Source organism: Gymnoscopelus braueri (assembly GCF_963280865.1).
Source record: "Gymnoscopelus braueri genome assembly, chromosome: 9".
In the NCBI taxonomy this organism is placed as follows: Eukaryota; Metazoa; Chordata; class Actinopteri; order Myctophiformes; family Myctophidae; genus Gymnoscopelus; species Gymnoscopelus braueri.
The window spans coordinates 39,654,534-39,676,779 of NC_137610.1; the positions used below are offsets into that span (position 1 = coordinate 39,654,534).

A 22,246-nucleotide genomic window follows, 5' to 3' on the forward strand; every position below is an offset into this window, starting at 1 on the left:
CAGTGGATCTCAACCAGTGGTCTGGGGACCATCAGTGGTCCTTGAGGAGGTTCCAGGTGGTCCCCAGCTAAATGATTGAAGAGTTGGTAGCCAAATGGACCCTTTAGATATTTAACTTATAATTTAACTCTTGAGAGTGTAAAATGAAACCAAATGGACCCGTAGCGGTCCATTTGGTTTCAATTTACACTCTCAAGAGTTAAATTATTGTTAAACATCTGCATTACTTAATTAGAGAATTGTCATTTTGTTATAATCAGCGTTTGCCTGTTGTCTCACTCTCTCCTATGGTAATCTCTCAAGAACAGAACAGCAGAGGGCGCTATTCCCTTTTTTTGGACGATGGGTTCCCAGGTTGCTCCTGTACCACATCAATACAGCATGGAATTGTGGACAAAATCTTATCCAAGAATAAAGATCCAACGATAACACAATATTCTTGGGTCTTGGTCTTGGGTCTGAGAGGCTAAATCTCATCAAATGGTGATCCGTGGCTCAAATGCCGAATAAATTATGGACCTTCTTGATATGAAAAGGGTTGAAAACCTCTGAGCTGGTTGGTGTAAGAAGAATTCGCTGTCAGTGGCTGTCACGTGACTAACTGACGTACTTGCCGAAATATGTCTGCCCCCGTAGTAGCAATGCTGGCTTAATCCGACTGAGATTAGTATAGGCTTTGAGGGAATCGTCATACATTTATTACATTGCAACAAAGTCGGTGTGTTGCTACCACCAAACCGGGACGATGAAGATCTTCTGTGGACGAGCCAACCCGATCTCGGGGGCTTTGGACTGGGTGGAGGAGAGTGAGGAGTACGACTATCACCAAGAGATTGCCAGGTAAACGTTAGCAATGCGTGCTAGCGCCATGGCATGGATGCTGTTTTGCAGCGGTGGAAAAAAAGTACTCGCATGGTTTACTAAGTAAAAGTATCGATACTGCAATGTGGAAATACTCTGTAAAAAGTGAACGTTCTGTATTCACATTTTTACTTGAGTTAAAGTACGAAAGTATTATTGGCATCAAATTGTACTTAAAGTAACAAAAGTAAAAGTACTCCAGACGCAGACAGTTTCAGGTTTCAACATGTATCAAAGTCTTTTGAAAATAAATAGCAGATCTGCAAGCGTGTGCGCTTGTAGATTGGCTATTTTCAAATAGCCAAAGTATAGGGATGCGTGTTTTGCAATAATAAAAAAGATCTAGAAAGTAACTAGTAACTAAAGTTTTCAAATAATTGTAGTGGAGTACAAAGCACAGTATTTCTTTGCCTCTGAGATGTAGTGGAGTAGAAGTAAAAGTATTGAAAATTGAAAATACTTAAGTCAATTAAAAACAACTCAAATTTGTACTTAAGTACAATACTTGAGTACATGTACTTAGTTACTTTACACCACACTGGCTATTTTGTCTGCTTGTTGGAAGCCAGTCACTGTCACATTTGGTTCAACGTTGGTGTTAATATGTGATTGTCTGGCTTGTTTTGGTTGATAAGTGGACAGATTCAAGGTCTGTCTTACCTTTTAACATTAACAACATTATCATCATCAACATTCAACAGTCCCTGCAAGGAAAACAAACCTGCCTGACATTCAACTGGTTGGATACAGGAAGAGTGGGCACCAGCAGCTCAATGTTAAATTGGCTATTTTCCCCAAACTGTAAAGAAAGAAATAATTTGGGAAATGGTTTGAACATCCACGGTGCCTCATTATCCAGACCTAAATGATCCAGTTTAATCCTTCAATGAACTTCTTGTTTATCCCCAGAATGACTGGCTACCCACAGGTTTAGTAGCAATTGTAGAAATATTAGGCCTTAAATGTCAAATGTTCAAGCATGTTCAAATGATGTATAATTTACGTTACTTCGGACCTGAGCGTTCAATTTCTGATGATAGAAAATCTGTCTTTCAGGTCCTGTTATGCAGATATGTTGCATGATCATGATAGGGTGAGTGTTGCTCTTCTATATCACGTTCTCCCACAGTTATTGTCCTCCACAGATTCCCTTTAAAATCCACAATAAACTGCCTTTAAAATATATTGTTAAAAGCTTTAAGCGTTTCATAAATATGGGATTTTAGGGAAAAACGATAATAAAAACTATTTATGCCTCCTTGATCAATCTGAACAAAACAGTGACTGCAAGAAATGCTCACTCATTAACACTGTTAATGTGTCTCTCTCTTCCAGAATGTGAAGTATTACCAGGGAATCCGCGCAGCTGTCTCCAGAGTCAAGGCACGGGGTGAGAGAGTCATTGTTCTAGACATTGGGACAGGAACAGGTCTACTCTCCATGATGGCTCTCACAGCCGGAGCTGACTTCTGTTATGCTGTGGAGGTGAGGCTAGTCTTGTGTTTGGGGTGTTGCTGATGGATCAGTGGTCTTAGCATTGACTGTCAATACAGTCTAAGAAGGGACATATGTCATGTCATGTTTTATTCTGGGTCAGCTCACCATCATAAACTGTATAAACATAAACACATGACTAATGTTGTCTCCAGGTGTTCAAGCCCATGGCTGATGCAGCCCAGTGCATTGCGGAGAAAAATGGATTCTCCGACAAGATCAAGATTATCAACAAACACTCCACTGAAGTCACTGTAGGGCCAGGTCAGAATCAACATGCATGTGCACATGTACACACTTTCAATTACATTTTTTACTATTTTTGCCTATAATGACATGCCCAAAATAGAGACCTCAGGTTGAAAGTAGTTATGTCTCTCTGTCTGTGGGTTTTTATAAATATCTAACCAATGAACCGTATTAGCAAGAGCTTGTGACTAATTAATAACTACTTAATTTTTTTCAATTTCCTGAAAAGTTGTTTCCGCCCGACAGCGATGATATGTAAATGTTTGGCACATTCCAATAAAATATGTGTTGTACTTGTGACTGATCACAGATGGAGACATGCAAACGAGAGCCAATGTCCTGGTCACAGAACTATTTGATACTGAACTGATAGGAGAAGGAGCTCTACCCAGTTATGAACATGCTCACCTGCATCTGGTTCAAGTATGTGTGTTTGTATGTCTGTCTGTCTGTCTGTCTGTCTACATGAAGGGAAAAAAGAGCAGAGTCAAAGTCATCATTTGTGATTTTGTGTTTGGTTTATGACGATGCGTGTGTAAGGCATCATCTCTATCATTTTCATTCATTAAAACCTTTATTTATTCTCAAAAGACATTGAGGTTGCCCTCATTTGCAGTGTCGATGAGATGCATCACAGTACAATTTCATATTCACGTCAATGATAAAACTAAACAGAACTTTCCCCTATCTTAAACACAGTTGCAGTCAGACATAAAAAAAATGCATAAATTACTTATTTTAGAGTTAATATGTTTTGTTAATTTTTCCTCTCCACCATAGGAGGGCTGTGAGGCTGTGCCCCACCGGGCTACCATCTATGCCCAGCTGGTTGAGTCAGAGCTGTTGTGGAGCTGGGCTCAACTCCAGCCCATAGTGGTGGAGAACAGAAGATTGGTGCCCCCCTCCACAGTGGCCTCCTGTGCTGGAGCCCATTCTGTCTGTGACATCCAGCTGAGTCAAGTGACCCCTGACAGCTTCACCCCCCTGGGTCCTCTCTGCACCATGTTCAGGTGAGAGACTGAGAAAGCAAAGTATTGATTATGCTTCCAGTTGTACAGTATGTAAGCCCCCCTACCAAAAACAAAACATTTATCTTTTTACACTATACTTGTCAGTGTGGACTTCAGTAAACCGGTGAGCAGCGCTTCTCAAACGTACTCTTCCCGGTTCTTGGCTCAGTCCAGCGGGCAGGCGCAGGTGGTCCTATCCTGGTGGGATATCGACATGGACCCTAGCGGAACTATCGTCTGCTCCATGGCTCCTAAATGGACCTACCCAGATGCTAAAACCGCTCCGGTTAGTTTGTGTCTTGATACCGTGGTATCGTGTTGAGGTTAATTTCTATGATACAAGTGTATTTTCATTTTTCATTACTGAGCAACATTCTAAATGATCTTTCTTACAGCAGGAACTGCTGTTATCAGTGTTTCTGGTGTCATATTTTACTGTCACTGATGTAATCCTTAACAAATGTGTAACCTTCTTTACTGTCTACTGTCCCGTAAATCTGGGGTACCATTAATCCCAATTTATGTCTATATGTTGTTTTTCCAGTGGCGTGACCACTGGATGCAGAGTGTCTACTTCCTGCCTATAGAGAGGAGGGTGACAGAGGGAGAAGAGGTGGCTCTGACTGTCTGCCATGATGATTACAGCCTGTGGTACAGCCTCCAGTTAAACAGGTGCACTACACTACACACAATGAAAACATCACATGTGCCTTGAAACACTGAGATTCATTCACAGTACTCCATATTGTCTTAAAAATGTTGTATGAAACCTTCGCACCTTACCAAAACATTATTCTAGGCCTTTAGAGGAATGAGTGTGTACTTATCCTATGTTTGCCGTCTGTTTTAACTAAGCTTTTTGACCTTTTGGTTGTTGATCCTCTCAGCCAACAGGACACAAACACAGAAGCACCTCCATGTCGACCATGTTGTACCTGCCAGGCCCACTTGGTGTGGACACGGCCACGATTTGGGGAGCTTAATGACCGGCATCGTACGGAGAGCTATGTCCGTGCACTACGCAGTGTAAGTGACAGATGGCTGCGGTTCAATGTTAAGCAGCCTTTAAGCAGCATTTGTACTTTGGTCATCCAAGTAAATTATAAGGCTTTAGTGCAATGTGTTAATGAATGTGGTTTGTGTCACGTCCAGGTGTTAAAGACAGACAGTGTGTGTCTAGGAGTCAGTGATGGGAGCCTCCTCCCTGTCTTTGCTCACATGCTTGGAGCCAAGAAGGTATCCAACACAGAAGTGTTTTACTTTGTTTTATTTCAATGATACTTTTAGACCGTTTGGCTTATTTGACATCTGAATCCACTATGACCACTCACTAAACTACCTACCTCTGTCCATTCAGGTTTTCAGTTTGGAACATTCTAGAATGTCCAAGCAGGTTATTGAACAGGTAAATATTAATAAAATTACCATCAAATATTAATTTTGTTAGAGTAACCAAACACAAAAACTGTTGTCATACATACATACGTATATATTAGCATTGGCTCTGGCAAAATATATATACATATGGCATATGTCGATATAGGAGGAGGATGATGATGATGATGAAAATAATTACATTTTCCATTTTACAATTCAAAAAAGAACATTGACATGGTTTATTAAAAGAAAAAATAATAATTAAGGAATGGATCAATTAGATCGAGTAATGTTACTAACTAAACAATGTGGGGAAATAAGTTGCAAAATGCAGGCGAACTTGAAGGTCCTTACGCTATGTTATGTACTCTTCAGGTGTTAGAAGCTAACTCCATGAAAGGAGGGGTTCAGCTGCTAGAGAGCAGACCTGACCAGCTGACCAGTAGTGACTTAGGAGGAGAACAGGTACTTCTGGAGTGACCATGATTGTCTTTGGGATACACACACACACACACACACACACACACACACACACACACACACACACACACACACACACACACACACACACACACACACACACACACATATTGTAGCATTGCAGTGTGTAATACACCAATTTTGTATTAAGAAATAAGATATTCAGTCATACATTATGCCCCTCATTACCACAATCCTGTGTGGCATCTGTCCTGTAGATCTCAGTACTGCTGGGCGAACCCTACTTTAGCACCAGCCTCTTACCATGGCACTCCTTGTACTTCTGGTACTGTCGGACCGCCCTTGTGGGACTTCTACAGCCCACAGCTACCATCCTTCCCTGTGCTGCAACCCTCCACATGGTGGCAGTGGAATTCCAGGTGAGACGGAGACTTCAGCAAATGCCAATTGTGTTTTGCCAGGCCAGGAAAAAAACTTCTTTAACCAGTTTTCTGTTTTAGGATCTATGGAGGATAAGAGCACCATGTGGGACATGTGAGGGCTTTGATGTTAGACCCATGGATGAGATGGTCCAGGTAAATCCACTCTCTGTCAGCCAGTCAGTTGTCAGGTTACATCCAGTGAGTTAGGGGTGTAACGATACGTTTTAACAACGATTCTATACGTATCACGATACTTGGTTGTCGATACGATACATGAACGATACAGGTTAATTTAGAACGATACGATACGTTTCGATTCAGCGATTTAGTCGATACGATACATGAACGATACAGGACAGGTTAATTTAGAACGATACGATTCGATTCAATGATTTAAAATCGATATAGTAACTATTTATTTACCCAAAAATTCTGTGTGAAAAATAAATACCTGGATACTGGATATAAACCCCTCTTTCTCTTTTCTTCTTCTTAAAAGTACTTAGTATTGATATAATTGATTATTTGCATTGCAGAACGATTCGATACGATTATTTGCATTGCAAAACGATTCGATACGATTCAAAGTCAAACGATACGATATTTAGCTGTTTGCATATCGATATAGTAGATCGTTGAAAATTCAAAACGATGCATCGATGCAGTTACTGTATCGTTACGGGCCTAAGTGAGATAAGTGTTTCAGTGACATGTATCTGTTATGTGGAAGAAATGTGATGTGCATGCAATAAAGAAAAGACTGTGTTAAAGTCCCATTCTCATTTTAAAGATTAACCACTTAAACCCTATTTTATTTATTTTGAATAGCCGAAAAATAGTAATGCCAGGTTGAAAGTGGTAAAGTTAACAATTTAACTGTTAAAGTTACCCTTTCAGCACATCACATTTATTTTTGAAATCATATCATTATCTAACGTCTATCTCACTCTCTATATTTGTTTCTTTTCACACCTCCTCTCCCGCCATGTATTCCCTCTCTCTTCAGAAATCTCTGGACTTCCGTGAGTCCAGTGAGTCGGAGCCCCACCCCCTGTGGGAGTACCCCTGCCGTGCTCTGACCCAGACCAAAGCTGTCATGACCTTTGACTTTACACAGTGTGTCCCTCAACAGCAAATCAGCAGTCGGGGATTGCTCCCATTCATAAGGTACAGAGACTTTCTTCAGGTTTCCATCAGTGATATCACACAGAACCAAGTAATTAAAAGGCAACTTTATCTATAGCACATTTCATACAATAAGTAAATTCAACCTTTTTAAAAGAATAAAAATACAATTAAACAATAAGCCAATGGCTTTGGTGTTATTCAGTATACTCCTGCTGTAGTCTCGCATTACCAGACTGTTGCCTCCCACAATTTTCAAATGGAAGCTCTGATCATGATTAGAATATAAACCGGATGTGGAGCCTCCTCTCCATTTCCGTTTCGTCTTTACAGTCGCGCAAATTTATCCTAATATAAATACAAATCATCTAAGTATACATAGCTTGCTGCTTAGCAGAAATGGAAATTAAAAAGTAAAGTGTAAAGATATTTTAAAATATATTTTCGTGAACGGAAGTGCCAGTTTCCTCTCTCGGATTTTGGGAGTTGTAGTTCCAGACTCTATATAGCATTCAGAGATTTTGGAATAGTTGTCTGGCTACGCGAGACTACTCCTGCTGTGACTATGCGGTGGTATTAACCTCCATCCTGTCTTGACTATTGACTGGCTCTGGGGATTTAAGCTGCTGCCCTGATGTGACGGGTCACATCAGTCATGATCTCCCACAAAACTTTGGTCCATGCACTTATCGACTAAAGGGAGTTCATGATGTAAAAAAAAAAAAAAAACAGTTTGAGGACCCCTGGTCTGTACTCTGTGGTTTCAGGAGTGGTTGCTGTCATGGGGTTGCATTGTGGATGGAGTACCAGCTGAATGATGACATCACTGTCAGCATGGGTCTGATTAGACCTATCAGTGAACAGGTAATATTAACACTGCAGCCCAGTCTTCCCGAGTTCATGTCAGCATTACAGTTGCTCATGTACCAAGCTTGTTCCTGTAGAGACATTATTTCTATCCCAGGAACATTACCCATACTTTATATTATTTATCATGTGAGCCAATGCTTTACGCTAACTTTCTGTTCCTGCTCTACAGGGTGCCTGTGAGTGGAGTCGGCACAGGAGACAGGGTGTCTTCTTCTTCAGGTCACCGTGCGAGAGCTTAGGGGATGGGAGCGCCGGAGTGTCTTACAGCTTCACCTTTGAACCCAGTTTAGGAGATATCAAAATGGATTTCACTGTAGAGTCATGATGAGTCCCAAATTGGAGATGGACACAGACCAGATGCTTTTCTGCAGTTCACTGCTTTTACTTGACTGTACCGTGTGATCATCCCACTGTAACGTATGAAAAAGCTAGTGCACGCACATCCGTGGCCCAGGTGCAAGACAAACAAAGTATTTAACAAAAAGAATAGAGTCTGCACACTGGTGAAGTTGCAAAAAGCTCCGCTTGGTATTTTGCTTGTCAACGTTTCGGCCTGTTCAGACCTTCATCATATATATGTCCTGATGAAGGTCTGAACAGTGTGCAGACTATTCTTTTTTTTTTTTTATCATCCCACTGTAAGCCTTTGTTTGGCATCATTTGGGAATACAAAACGATCCATGGAAAAGCAGTCCTTTAATCCCACCGTCCCCAACTTACTACTGCAATGGCCACACCTTAGCTATGCACCAGCTATACGACGGCAATTTCATTGGATGGCAAAAACTGGAGACAGTGAAAGAGAGAAGGGGAAAATAGTTTCACGACCCTGTTGCCCCAATGTGTTATCACAACATAGTTTAACATTTGAGGCGAGAAATAGGCCATGGAGTTGATTAATTTCAGATTTACAAAGGCTAGTTTAAAAGTTAAACATGCATTTACTCATGAAGCTGTTAGTTTGCTATCTACAGAGAACAGATTGTTACCTTGCTTGATTGAAGCAAGCAGAAAGGAAAAAGGTCTTACTACTAGTACTGACAGTACTGTATAATTTATAATAGTTGCCTTCAATGTTGCACATGTTGTGCATAAATAAATGTTCTTAGTATTTGGTTTTCTTTCAGTTGGCAAAACTCAGTCAATACACTCTGCCAGTATAGTCTGATTGGGAAATGGGAACTTCATAACATACAAAGGATTGATTTTATGGAGTGGTGTGTTGTATCATCTGATGATGACATACATGTGAATTAGATTTTTTTATCTGATTTATTAACCTGACACCAGTGAAATAAATAACATACCTGTAATCAACTTTTGTTTAATCTGTTAAAACACTGATCTTGATCGTGTATCTATACAGAGAAAATTCTGAAAAGCTTTGTGTGGACAATATGTGCTGCCTTATATGGACATAAGTGTTGAACATTACACAGTTGTGAATGTATTGCTAATCAGACTTAACTACCTAGGATTATAAGGCCAGAAACGTAGCTGCTTTCAGTCAGTGCTTCTCAAGTACTCCAATAACTACCTAGTAATTATAACTTTGCACAATTGCCAAAATCAAGAATCAAACGGCAATAACACTGCATCAGATCATTTTTGATTGAACCTTCTACACCAACATGCCTGCACTGTCAATCTCTGCATCTAGTCTGTTGGGTGCTTTTGACAAAAATGACATTTTCAACTGAATAATAAAAAAAAGAAAACGTTGACAAGTTGCGCTTTGTTGCCAAAGCAACAATCAGGCTTGATGCTGGGCAAGAATGACTCAATTCAACTTGTACAGACAACACATGACCACTGCCCACCAACTGGGTAAAACAAGGTGATTGAAGTTGGTAATATCTTTCTCACACACTGCCTGTCAAACAGAACTCATCTCAACAAGATCCATTTGTAAAAAGCATCTTTCAAAATAATAGTCTTGCGGGAGGGAGTAATATGGTTAATGTGGGTCAACAGGGAATTTGGGGCTTTAAGGTGGATGGAATGTAACTCAATGCGATGTGTTCGAGCATCAAGATAGTTCTTAGGCATCAAGAGTCTTGTTGTCCAACACAATCTTCTCTCCAGGTTTGAATGCTGGCATGCCCGCATACGGGCAACTGGCACATCGGAAAGCATCACCCAGGTAACACTGAAAATGAAATACATGTGTCCATTATGAAGAGGTCTGTTAAATAATAAATGTCACAAAATATAATTAAAATGATTACATAACTTGTCTCAGAAGGGAATCAATGCTGTATATTTAGGGTTGGAAAATCACCACAGGTGAGATCCTGGATAAATCCATTAGTCATTGTAATTTCATGTTATAGTATTGTCACAAGCGGGTTGGCTGATGTTTCTCTTTTCTGCCAACTCAAAGAAAGCTACTCACACTTCCACAGGAAGACTTTGGAAGGTTGGCCTTCGTGGCTCCAGCATTCTTCCCATCCAACTCCTCAGCAAAACCACATGAGCTACAAAAACAGTAATAATGTCAGTGGGCTATTATTATGTGTGCTGAGGCACCAAGACAAGGGGAAAGTGATGCACTTCTCACTAGGGCCACCCACATTAAAGGGCAACGACACTTCTGGTAGTGGTTTTGGTTGTGTAGTTACCTTGCAATGATGTAACTAAAGGTGGGTGAGATATATTAAAGTTGCTCCATTGATAAGAAATTGATCATTCAAAATATGTTCCTCATTGACATACATTGTACAGTGAAACAGCTTTCAAAGTCACTATTAGCCCATAAACAGATGCAAACGAAGCTGATTTTGCCAATATATAACATCACAAAACCCAGTGATTATTTTATTTTTATTATCATTATAAAAATGTCAATTTCCTGTTACTATTTGAAGATCAGGATCCAGTCTGGATTTTCTTCCTAATAAAACTAGCAAAATCAACAGCAGTTTTTGCTAAATTAATACATGCTTTTAAACTTTTTCATGTGAGAGTGAGCTTTCCTGGTCTTGCTTTTTTAAATATATACACTTCAGTTGGATTCTATGCATCTGCAACCCGCCCTCCAATTAACACCCCTCTCACTCGCTCTTGTTAATGGCAGCCACAATCCAAAGCAGCTTTACTTTTTTGTGAACAGAAAAATATCATTGTCTGATTTCATGAAGATTAAATACCAAAAATGGATCATGTGCTAACATCTACTGGGTCTGCAAGAGGCTAGAATTATCGTGGGCTACAGGATGGAGCCTTTTCTTGTGATGAGAGTTCAGGGAAGAAACAGCGCTGCATTTATGCTGGTATACTCACCAATTCTTACATGCTTTCTTTGCCTTGGAGTTCGGTCCACAGGCTGGTGCTTTGAGAGAGGTCGGGTCAGGCTTCTTCAAGTCTTCATCATCCAGCAGAGCATCCGAGTCTAGCAGATCCTGAAGATGGGGGAAAGAAAGAACTAACTGGCTTAAACCCTGAGACACAGAGTGAGTCGACAGAAATGGTGCAATCTTATAATGAACATTAGTGAGGATCAATTATATGACGATGAAGACGAAAAGGTCAAAAGTAACCCTTTCATTCTTATAGACAGGTGACAGTCCACACCACAACTATTTAATGTGCATGTCATTTTTGTTACTTTACATGTCTGTAGGATCTATATGTGGGTTTCGGCACAGTAGTAAGTATAGATAATTAACTCACCACATCATCATCATCCATGTCCAATGCTGATAGGGTCCACATCTTTGCAGCATTGGGATCAAGAGCTAAAACAACAGCAATGGACATTACACACCAACAGGAACAACAAATAAATCAATGAAGGAGCATACCACTCTGTCCACCATACTATAACTATCAATTATGCTCTTTCTTTCCAGTGATGATGATTTGCCTTCAGCTCAGTCTGAAAATTACTAGCTGCATGGTAGTCACAGTTCCATCTTAATCTGGCAAGTCTACCGAATAATCTACAAAATGTGTGAGGAGCCATGGGCATCATCATTAAATCGTACCTGGTTTGGCGGCGGGTTTCTTTTTCCCAAACGACAGCTTGAGCTGAGTGGAAGATCCCACCTCATAGGAAGGCTTGGAAGAGGATATACGGACCCTGGTCAGCGAGTTCCCTTGGTAATCTGTGGAACTCCTGAAGGAGCTTACTACATCCGGGGACAGTGTTCCCTTACTCAACTGGATGGAGGTGGAAACAGTAAAGAAATGTTTAGCAAAATGAATGTTTTAATATGAAAGTGAGATGTTGTCAATTGGTTTGTCTTGTTATTACACAGTATATATTTATTATATATGAAGTTCTTCACAGCACAAGCCTAAATCATTTGAATAAACAATATCGGAGAGGACCTAGTCAAAGTCATGTACTCACCTCCGTAACGGATATCAAACCAGACAACTTCAGAGCTGATGTCAATTTGTCAGTGGTCCTCACACTCTGGCTGTCACTCTCTGGGACAGAGAGAAGTAGAGGAGAAACTTTAATAGTCTGCACACCGGGACCTACACTGACTGTACCATGAAGAGTCCACCATATTGCATTTACTCTGCCTACTCTGTGACCCTTAGTTGACCATTTATTATTTGTTGTTTACCGACGTAATTTCAAAACCTCATTAAGCCTAGATGTTTTTTGTTTAAAAACAATTAAAACAAATAGTAATAATTGCTATAGTTTGTTCAGTAACAGGGTCTAACCCCGTCTCTCGAGCTGTCTAATAAACAGAAAATACATTTTCAGGTAGGTCACTCACCAATTCTATCTAATCAGGAGAGGGAACCCATTTATCAGCTTCAATTTGATAGTTTTCAAGTTCTGCAATTTTTTCCCTCATCACTTCCAATTTCACTTGTTAATCCTGTATGCTGCATGAGTTCTCTCTCCTGAATCAATTACATTTGTATCCTGAATTCGTTTTTCGTTTACTAAAGAGCTTGAGAGACTGGGAGATCTCTGTTACTAAACAAACACAAATTGATTACCATTACTCTCACCTGTGACTGGCTCCTCGATAACTAGTTTTCCACCAGGCTTGAGAACTCTGGCCATTTCCTCTAGAGTCTCTGAGCTGTGGATGAAGTAACTGTCGGCAAGAATGCACGACAGTACCCAATCAAAAGTGGATGCTGCATGTTTGGCTGAGAAGAGTAGAGTTCAAGAGAACAGAGAGTTAAGACTGAATAGAGCCTAGTGTGAAAACTAGAAGATAATTACCTACAGATCTGATATTATAGGATATCTGAACAGATCTAACCGACAGACAGCAATAATAAACTATTTAGGTTTTGATCCACTGTTAAACTACAACATTTTGAATTTTAGTAGTTAATTTTGTTTTCGTATGAGTTGTTCAATTATGGGGGCACGGCCCGGACAGCTGGTGTAGCGGTCCAGGCACCCAGGCTTCAAGGTAGCCTGTTCCCGACTAGCTTTGCTGCATCTTTCTCCCCATCTCTCTCCCCCTGTTTCCTGTCTGTCTCTAAAGGCCAAAAGCCCCCAAAAATATCTTTAAAAACAACATGTTTTAAAATAATGGGGGGCACATTAGATGTTTCCATACAGACTCTTTAGTTAAAACAGGCTTGTTAGCACTGGGTACTGCAATCCGCTTGCTAACAAATTATCTTGTATTTAAGTCACATATTGGTGAACAAAACATTTGTATTTTTGTGAAAAACAAAAATACACCAAAAATCAATAACAAGGTACTCACACTGCGATATTCTCTCTATGTTCTCCACTGACACTGTGCCCTCTGCTCCAACAAGAGTACCCAGACTTTCTACCAAATCTTTTAAGGCAACTGGTGAAGAGGGCTGGGTCCACACAAACATCACCTTATCTCCCTCTTTGATGCCAAGGTCTGCCATGGTCTCCTAGCAGAAGTACGGTATATTTTGGAATATTATAATATACATACAAATGTATGTACAGTGTTATACATTGAGCGTTGTAATGTCAGCAACTGGCCTGTCATTTTAATTATTACTGATAAGTGTAATTACACAAACATGTTGCCAGCATTAGATAATGTGGTCTATCATTCTCTAGCCTAATGTACAATAATACATTAGTAGCCAATAACAAACTAGTGAGCAATAAGACCAGGAAAGCATCTATGTCATTTTAGATTTCTTTGATTATTAAAAAATAACAGATATACAAGCTCATAAATAGCGCAGCGCCAGTGCCGCACTATGAGCTTGTAGATCTGCTATTTTATTGTAGCTTGTAGATCTTCTATTTTATATATTAGTATAAAATAATGGCTAAAATCTAAAATGACACTGACGCTTTCCTGGTCTTAATGGGTTAAAGACAAACACATTAGTTCATTTGTTGTTAGTTGGAATGGTTGCTGTCTTTCTCTAAAGTAGTTTAAGGGACATGCACCTCATATATAGTGAGACTGAGACAACAACTGTTCCAACCCAATTTCAAAATTCCAATGACTGGATTTGAGGAGTTAATTTGTTAGTCCTGTGGTCGGTCACCTGTCCTGTGGTCACCTGTCCAAGTGACAGTCTTCTTTATCTCTGACTGATTGATTGAATACTTAGTTTATTTAGAAAGACATGGAAACAGTACATGAAAGTACAATTCAACCTCTCTGAACAGTAACACCCTCCTATATATATATATATATATATATATATATATATATGGTGCGTGCGTGCGTGTGTGCGTGCGTACGTATGTGTGTAACGAGTCGACAGCGTGACGCAGACATAAATGCTCAATAACAATTCTATATCATCGTTATGAAATACCTGTTTTCGCCAGAAGAATACACCCGGACCCCGGACGGACACGACAACGAACAAAGATGTGAGACTTGGCCTTGGACTGTGGTGAATAATACAATGCTTTACAAACGCTTTCATAAACTATAACTAGTCCAATATATAATGTTGTTTAGCTAACCTGCTGCTGACTATCCGCCGGGTCGGTCACCTCACTTCACTTCACTCAATGCAATACTGGCGCAGTGTTGCCATGTCCGCTTATTATAAGCATTGTTAGGCTTGTTTTTCTGTGAAGTTGCTTGTAAAAAGGTAGTTGCGGGTTGCGTTTTTTTTTGGGGCTTGTTACAAGCAATAAAGTGTAGTTGCTTATTTTGGGCTTGCTTCATAAAAGTTGTTTAAACCAGTGGTTATTAAACATTTTCATGTCATTTCATTTTCATGCCAAATTAATATGTATTTGTCTGCAGACCCCCCATCTGAAAATATGTTATGACAGGGATCCCCATGTGTGGTGTTAAAATGTTTAAAACAAATAAATGTTTAAAACATATATTATATATTTTCACATTTTCTTCAAGGTTTTTTGGGAAAATTGCAGTAACACATTGTGAGCTTGTAGATCGGTTTTAGGCTTGTTTTCATAGACCTGTTTGCTTGTTTCTCTCGCAAAACCTGGCAACACTGTGTGTCATCAGCGGTCGACTGCGGACGCTTAAAAATGACGATTCATGTTCAAGAAAAAGAAAAATCATTTCAGTGTAGCTTGAAGCTGATATGGCGGCTCTGCTGAGAGGAGGACTGCGGGTTGGAAGGACACTTCGTGGGATTGGCAGTGGTAAGACAAGCAAGATGTTGCTGTAGTTTGTACCGTTTAATCCGGAATTATTCTGTTAAATGCTTTGACTCTTATGTTCTCTGTGCATGGTTGCATAATGCATTGATCAATGTCACTGCAACTGACTTGACATGTTGTTCATAGGGAAGGTGATCATGAAGGACAGGATTGGGTAACAGCTAGTGTTGTTTACTGCAACTTTCTGAATACATTGAGTCGAAAGACTATGTACAACTTTGCAACGTTAGTGAGTTTTGTCGGTTAATCTTAAACTTGTTGGATTGTTGGCAAACTTAATTGGCATGGTCCTACAAACAAAGTGGGTTGGTACACATGGGGGCGTATACCCTCAATAAACATGCATGTCAGCTTTCATGTGCATTTTCTCAAATATACTTTACACTTCGATATGGCAAAAGAGCAATTGCTGCTATTTGGTCTTGTCTTACCTATAAGACTCTTATAGGTATTAGGTAAGCTGATTTATTTTCTATTACCACATTAGCCTTGGATCAAGACTATCATAGATGCATTTTATCGAGTCTAACCTTTTATAAATATGCAAATGTCAAAATCGATCAAATACATCTATGATAGTCTTGATCCAAGGCTATGGCCACATTAGCTCTTGTCTGATCAACTTTTCTTTATTTCTTGTAGTGGTGGCTGCGCCCACAGTGACAAACCATCCATGTAACAACCTGAGACGAGGCCTCTACTGTTCAGCACTGAGACTTCAGGATGAATCCAAAGCCGACAAGACCTCCTCCCCCTCATCCTCTGATACTCCCTCATCCACAACCTTCCATGAGCACTACCAAGCTCACGCTGCTGAACCAGACACAACAGCTCCCCAGGAGGCCTCAGCAGACCCAGCACCTGAGGAGGCTTCCAGGCCAAACACTAGGTCAGGACCACAACTCATTTATGTATGACACCCCCCCTCTTGACTATTACAGTGGTTCTCAAACGTTTTAATTTCGATGATCCCCATAACTCTCCGAGTTACAGACCTTGTAAGGGTCCATTTGGAACCCCCTTAAGGAACCCAGATGGTCCCTGGACCCCACTTTGAGAACCACTGGTCTATTAGCCCAGTCAAAATAATGAAGCCTTTGTTTGATTAACAAACTAACTCTTTCTATTATGTAAGATAGAAATTAACTTCTACAAATGTGACATTTTATACACATTATTGATTATACAGCATGTTAAACTCACTAATAATATTGTTGTGTGTGTGTGACTGTGTACTGTAGTAATTGCTTTTTAATTTAAAAGCAGTCCATCTCTCAGTGACATTTGCTTTCCAAGACTGCTTAGACTATGTTTACGATAGGGTGTGATGTCACTTATGATTGTGAATTATATAAGGTATGTTTTTTTTTTTTTTTATCTGTTAGCTAAAATAACACGTAATACTAGGGGATAATAGGTCAGATATATGATTCTATATTTTGATTATTCATTGCTTGTTGGTATGTATATAGAATGATGTGCTTATATTTACAATGATGATGATGTGCTTTTTAAGGGGCTTTTTAATAGGCTTATGTTTTGCTCTGTCACCTTGCAATTAACAATGGTTTGTTGGTTATAATGATTTGTTGAATGTTTACAGTTATCAAGACCAGGGTGGAGAGCAGGAGGAGGAATATGAGACAGAGGAACAACTGCAAGGACGTATCTTAACAGCTGCCCTGGATTTTGTCCCACAACATGGATGGACCATGGAAGCCGTTGCTGCTGGGGCTGAGGTAGGGCTGGGCAATTAACCGAAAATATATATCGAAACCGATATTTAGAACCAATAACCGACTCATCATCATAATAATTATTATTATTTTCTTATATATCAACGAATCAATAATAATAATCATTCATTCAATCGTAATTATGGCAAAGGTTTTAAATAATTTTGATATTGATTTGAAGTCATATCACCCAGCCCTAGGCTGAGGTTAGCTCAGTGACTGTATCAATTGGCTGTGTAGATGAGATGGTGCCATTTTAAGTAATTCGTTGTAAGTAAACTAACAACATGTATTTGTTTGTGTTCACCACAGACCCTAGGCCTATCCTCTGCATCCACTGGTATGTTCACTAATGGTGCTGGAGACTTGGTCTTGCATTTCATTGCCCACTGCAATTCACAGCTGACAGAGATATTAGCTGAACAACACAACCAGGTCCAACTGGGCCATGCCGAGTATGTACAGATACAGACACACACACACACACACACACACACACACACACACACACACACACACACACACACACACACACACACACACACACACACACACAACCCCTTCTTCTTTTCTCTTTGCAACTTGAATTTATGAATTACTTTCTTTAAAGAACAACCTGCTAACTCTAAAATCTATTGTAGACCAAAGAAGACAGCTGAATTTCTAAGGGATGCTGTGGAGACCAGACTGAGGATGTATATCCCATACATTGAATCCTGGCCCCAGGTACTTAGTGCATAATATTTGTTCTAGTACATTATCTTGTCTTATGTCAGAAGCCCTCCTTGACACGAGTGTTAGGATAATCTCTAAACCAGTTTATGTAATTATTTAATTTAACTTTGCCTTTGGTCTGGAGCCGTAAAAGGCATAGTTTGTTTTGGGGTAATTATCTATATTTCCTACCTTCTCTGATTCAGACAAACTCATGGATAACTTTTTTTTCTCTCTCTGCATGCAATTTGAAGGTGTCTTGAACAGTGAGCTTGGTCTAGTTTAGTGCAATTCCTGGATATCTCTGATCAAGTAGCAAGTATATTTTTTTTCTTTTACCTGGGACTCGCTGTCAGGCATTTGAGCCCATGTGGTATGCCCACTCAGCTTAGGCTATTGGGTCGCCCACGTCTACAAAATTACAAAAGTTGTAGTTTATGAATTTATAAAGTTGCCACGGTCGATTGAATATGGATAATGTATATATTGTATCAACGTTTGTTTCAAAATATTTCTTTAAAACAATTGTTACGCTAGGCTACCTCTTGCATATATATATATATTATATATATATATATATATTAACCAAGTGGGTAAAGGCAAATACTAGAACCGCTAGAAGAGGCAGATAAGTTCAGAAAATTATGTCATTTTACTGTTATTGCAGCCTTTAAAACCAGGGGAAAAAAAAAAAACACATATGCCATATTATCACAATATTATGATTACAAAAATCCCAGACAATATCTATATAATCAATAGGGCTTCCTCATAAAAGAGATCTTGGGATTTGCACCTGTATAAATAAAAGTTAAATATAATATTGCCCATCCTTACTTGTAATGAAATGTTTCATCTTTTGGAAGAAACATTTAAGACATGTTAAGCTCATCTTCACATGAAATGATTCAAATGACCATCTATTGTTATCACTTTGTTGCACGTTTTGAGATGAACGGTTTCACCATCTAAATGCTTCCCCAGGCTATAAGCATCCTCCTTCTCCCTCACAACATCCCTGACAGTCTGAAGCACCTGTCCAACCTGGTAGATGATATGTGGTACTACGCTGGAGACCGGTCCACAGACGTGAGTGGACCATCTGATCATAGAACCTCCTCTCCCACTCACACTTTCCTCTCTCCTTTTCATCACCACCCCAACAATCCCCGGCCTGCCACTTCCCAGGTTAACTCCCCATACCCACACCTTAACCTCTTTTTGTAACCACTGACTGATCTTTCCTTATAACTCTCCCTTTTGATCTGCCTTGTATTTTTATTTACCATATTGCTTGATTTTTACTAAAATAGACACTACTGTGTTGCTGTATTTTAATGTTGTCCATCTCTTTCTGTTTATTATCTAGCTACCACATTATACTTGGTTTACCTACCACATTGGCTTGTTGCACATAATCTCTGTCTTTTGTAGATGAACTGGTACACAAAACGGGCAGCACTGACAGGCATCTATAACACTACAGAGCTTGTGATGCTTCAGGATTCCTCCCCAGATTTCCAGGATACCTGGAACTTTCTTGACAACCGCATTCAGGATATAGTCAACATGGCTTCCACGGCAAAACAGGTACAATCATGTAACACATCCTACAGTAGCACACAGGATAAAGTGTCATAGAGATAACGTATCTCACTTCACCACATAAGATTCCACAGCTGTCAAAATATGGAATAAAAAACAATCATTCAACCAAGCTACTAAGCTAGCTCCTTTCTTGATATCATCAACCTGTATATTCACCAGAATACAAAGACAAAATCCAATGAAGGGTAACTGGGTGATTTAAAATGGTGGATATACTGTACAGTATGAATTACATTTTTTAAATGCAAAGACGGATGCTATGCCTTCCATAAAAAATTTACTAATATAAAAGTAAAATGTTTCCTGGCTTACTTTAACAGGTTTCAAATTTTATTATTTTTGTTAATGCCAATCCCCCTTGAGCAATGAACTATAATACATATAATAATAACTACCACATGGTCCGTTGCTGCTAACCACCACAGTTGGCCTGTGGAGGGTGTAGACCATTGGTTCTCAAAGTGGGGTCCGGGGACCCCCAGGGGTCCATGGGGGGGTACCAGGGGGTCCCCAGCAAAATGTGTTAATACAGCATCACAATAATTTTCAACCACTAACCTTTTATACTTTGGCTATTCAAAAATAGCAGATATACAAGCTCATAGAGTGCCGCGCTATGAGCTTGTAGATCTGCTATTTTTGAAAAATCTTGAAGATTTGTGCAAATCTTTGAATATATTTCTTTTCAAGCGAACATTTTAACACATCTTCGCTCCTGGGGGTCCCTGGCACAAAATATTTTCAGATGGGGGCGCGGCCAAATATATATCAATTTGGGGGTCCCTGGCATGAAAAAGTTTGAGAAGCACTGGTGTAGACGACCACATGCCGTCTGAAGTACCAGGTCTTATGACTTAACTTAAGACCTGGAGGCGTGGCCAATGCTGTTTGGCTATTTTTAGTGGCCAAACAGCATTGACCACGCCTCCAGATCTTACGTTAAGTCATAAGACCTGATACTTAAGACTTGCAAAATAGGGCCCATGGAGTCTCCAGACGCTTTTTTACACCTGACTGTGGAGAGTACGCTATCCCTCCCAGGTCTGCTCCTCACTGAACCTGTAGGAGTCAGTAGTGCAGCAACAGAGAACAAAATTCCCTGCAGGCTTCCCTCCCAGGCTTCCCTCTCAATTATTGTGTACGTTGGATACCCGGCCAAGCCGGAGGCAGCGTGGAGCATGATTGCGATTTTGACCCCATACCTACGTAGTACGTACGGTATATCCAAATCACTTTGCACGCGTGAGGAAATCGGCCCAATGAGGTTGGTGCTTTACACTGAATAACGGTGTTACAAAACTTTTATGAATATTTTATCAAACTATAAATGCAAGCAAAATAAGGAACTATATATGATATTCAATGTACACTATAGAGGCTGTTACAGGCTGTGTGGATATGTCGATGGATGGATAAAATGTCTTTCATTTAGAAGTCCACTGTCGTATCGGTACACAGAGCTCTCAATCATCTGGTAACGGGGGGTCTAGTATGTATGTTGTATGGTCCTGGGGGCTAGTGAAGGGTGGGGGGCTAGTATGTATGTTGTATTGTCCTGGGGGCTAGTATGTATGTTATATGGTCCTGTGGCCAGTGCAGGATGGGGAGCTTGTATATGTATGTTTGTTGGGAAGTAGTCCCAATCCCAGTGAACTGTCAGTGAATGGGAAGTGGGCTAGTTGGTGAGCCTCGCTGCCTCACAAATAAGCCCTATGCGATATGACAATAGGCCCTATGCTGTATAAGCCATATATGAAAGTGCTATGTTATTCCATTCTGTAGATGCAGGCAACTGGCGAAGCAGTGGTTCAAGGACTGATGGGGGCTGCAGTCACAGTAAGTTTCCTTTACATCAAATATCTTCACCTAAATTAGCCGATCTACAAGCTCACAACATGTCGCGCCACAGTGCATTGTGAGCTTGTAGAATAGGCCCAGTATTGGTTAGTGGTTAAGTGTAAAAGAAACGTATTTGCATGCAGATGTGATCATTAGTTACAAGTTTTTACAAATTGATGTATACAGGGTTTATAGTTTGTTGACTGACTGTATATTTTACTCTTCTTTCTGCAGCTGAAGAACCTCACAGGAGTAAATCAGAGACGATGATGTAAAACTTTCAGTCATTCTGATCCTACCTATCCAGTTTATTGTGTATGATTTGAAGTGCAATATCCTTGCGTTCACTGCAGCTCAGGCACTGCAGCTCAGGCATCTGTCTCTTATCTGTAATACTGTATGGCGATCAAGTTTTGTTTTGAAGGTTTTTATTCATCAGGGTAATGCTACCTAGTGTGCCATAGGCCTGTCTTTTTGGTCATTTGCTAAATCAGTGGCTTTGGTTTGTGGTTTCTTTCACCTAGCACACCTGTTAGTTTTCCCCTCTATCTATCCCAGGTTATTTTCCCTTTTTTGTAAAAAAAAAAAAACAAGGATATAAACATTTAATGGATTTGGCACTGGCTGGAATTGTCTTTAACTCTCAATAAACGTTTCATTTCCATGAATTTCTTTTTTTGTTTGGATAAAAAGGAAATAATTTTCAGTCAAATGTATTTAAAAAAATAAAATCCATATTTAAGTCTTTGGCTAAGGAATATTCCTGATGTGATCGAAACATTGAACTTACAATAAACTGACCATATTAGTACAGTCTTCATTTTATTTATGTCGCTCTTGTTTGTCCTGCATTTGGACACTACAGTGGATTACTGTATGCATGCACTACTTAGCTCTTCAAAAAGGGATTCTAACATC

At 39.8% G+C, this 22,246-nt stretch overlaps 3 protein-coding genes across 4 annotated transcripts; 2 read left to right on the top strand and 1 right to left on the bottom strand.

Moving 5' to 3' along the window:
- The first annotated feature begins 613 nt into the window (after positions 1–613).
- On the top strand, positions 614–9,162 carry prmt7 (protein arginine methyltransferase 7). The gene is made up of 17 exons (XM_080437624.1): positions 614–840; positions 1,918–1,954; positions 2,197–2,346; positions 2,511–2,619; positions 2,915–3,027; positions 3,385–3,614; positions 3,720–3,900; positions 4,159–4,286; positions 4,502–4,640; positions 4,767–4,850; positions 4,972–5,019; positions 5,367–5,456; positions 5,690–5,851; positions 5,933–6,007; positions 6,861–7,021; positions 7,747–7,843; positions 8,019–9,162. Exons 1-17 carry the CDS (start codon positions 746–748, stop codon positions 8,172–8,174), a joined length of 2,055 nt encoding a protein of 684 aa, XP_080293750.1. The 5' UTR covers positions 614–745; the 3' UTR covers positions 8,175–9,162.
- On the bottom strand, positions 9,158–14,791 carry ciapin1 (cytokine induced apoptosis inhibitor 1). 2 transcript variants are annotated; one of them, XM_080437625.1, is made up of 9 exons: positions 14,603–14,791; positions 13,546–13,708; positions 12,827–12,970; positions 12,204–12,283; positions 11,836–12,010; positions 11,522–11,586; positions 11,132–11,250; positions 10,245–10,326; positions 9,158–9,998 (listed from the first exon to the last, which is right to left on the bottom strand). In XM_080437625.1, exons 1-9 carry the CDS (start codon positions 14,714–14,716, stop codon positions 9,891–9,893), a joined length of 1,050 nt encoding a protein of 349 aa, XP_080293751.1. In that variant the 5' UTR covers positions 14,717–14,791; the 3' UTR covers positions 9,158–9,890. The 2 variants fall into 2 exon arrangements, with proteins under 2 accessions (XP_080293751.1, XP_080293752.1); XM_080437626.1 differs by having other exon boundaries at positions 14,757–14,780.
- Positions 14,792–15,305: 514 nt separating this feature from the next.
- coq9 (coenzyme Q9 homolog) lies at positions 15,306–21,992 on the top strand. Its single transcript, XM_080437078.1, has 9 exons — positions 15,306–15,413; positions 16,074–16,320; positions 17,035–17,170; positions 17,480–17,622; positions 17,809–17,893; positions 18,866–18,970; positions 19,316–19,471; positions 21,272–21,325; positions 21,563–21,992. Exons 1-9 carry the CDS (start codon positions 15,353–15,355, stop codon positions 21,596–21,598), a joined length of 1,023 nt encoding a protein of 340 aa, XP_080293204.1. The 5' UTR covers positions 15,306–15,352; the 3' UTR covers positions 21,599–21,992.
- Positions 21,993–22,246: the final 254 nt, after the last annotated feature.